At 40.4% G+C, this 584-nt stretch overlaps 1 protein-coding gene across 1 annotated transcript in view; it reads right to left on the bottom strand.

The window, feature by feature from the left end:
- Positions 1-481: 481 nt before the first annotated feature.
- Positions 482-584, bottom strand: part of LOC107748781 (NACHT, LRR and PYD domains-containing protein 3-like) — a 1,863-nt gene continuing 1,760 nt past the window's right edge. The window contains exon 3 of the mRNA XM_016563727.1: positions 482-500. Within this exon, the coding sequence (XP_016419213.1) occupies positions 482-500 (19 nt within the window). The remainder of the gene's footprint in view (positions 501-584) is intronic.

The raw sequence follows: 584 nt of genomic DNA, 5'->3' as shown, positions 1-584 counted from the left end.
ACATATAAACATCATTAGAAATCTGTTTGCTGTCAGTTTTGACCCCCTTCACATTCATTCCTTCATCTTCATCTTCATCTTCCACACTGAGCTCTACATCATCAGCTCTCACACAGAAACACACAAACCTCCTCAGCTGCTTTAGTAAGTGTGTCTCACACACCTCTCCTGCTCACTGCCAGAAATGTGCTTCTCTGAGATTTTACCCATTTTGTTGCTTTGGTAAATAAGCACATGCTAAAATTATAAATGTGTTCATGTTTTGAAAGTGCAGTGATTGTTTTCAGTGTTACTCACCGAACTGATCTGGATTCTTTAACCACAGGTAACAGATTCTGAAGAACTTCATCTGCTGTATGTTGTGCTCCAATAAACTGTTTCAGATCAAACACATCCATCTTCTGCTCTGATGTCAGCAACACATAAACCAGAGCTGACCACTGTGAAGGGGAGAGTTTGGTTTTTCTTATTCGTCCAGATTTCAGATAATCTTGGATCTCCTGCATCAGTGAATCATCACCCAGTTCATTCAGACAGTGGAACAGATTGATGGATTTCTCTGGAGAGCGATTCTCTCTGATCTT

This window comes from Sinocyclocheilus rhinocerous, unplaced genomic scaffold (assembly GCF_001515625.1).
Source record: "Sinocyclocheilus rhinocerous isolate Xijiao unplaced genomic scaffold, SAMN03320098_v1.1 scaffold3883, whole genome shotgun sequence".
In the NCBI taxonomy this organism is placed as follows: Eukaryota; Metazoa; Chordata; class Actinopteri; order Cypriniformes; family Cyprinidae; genus Sinocyclocheilus; species Sinocyclocheilus rhinocerous.
Note: the sequence above shows the minus strand (reverse complement) of the source record. Positions and strands in the feature narration are given on the sequence as shown.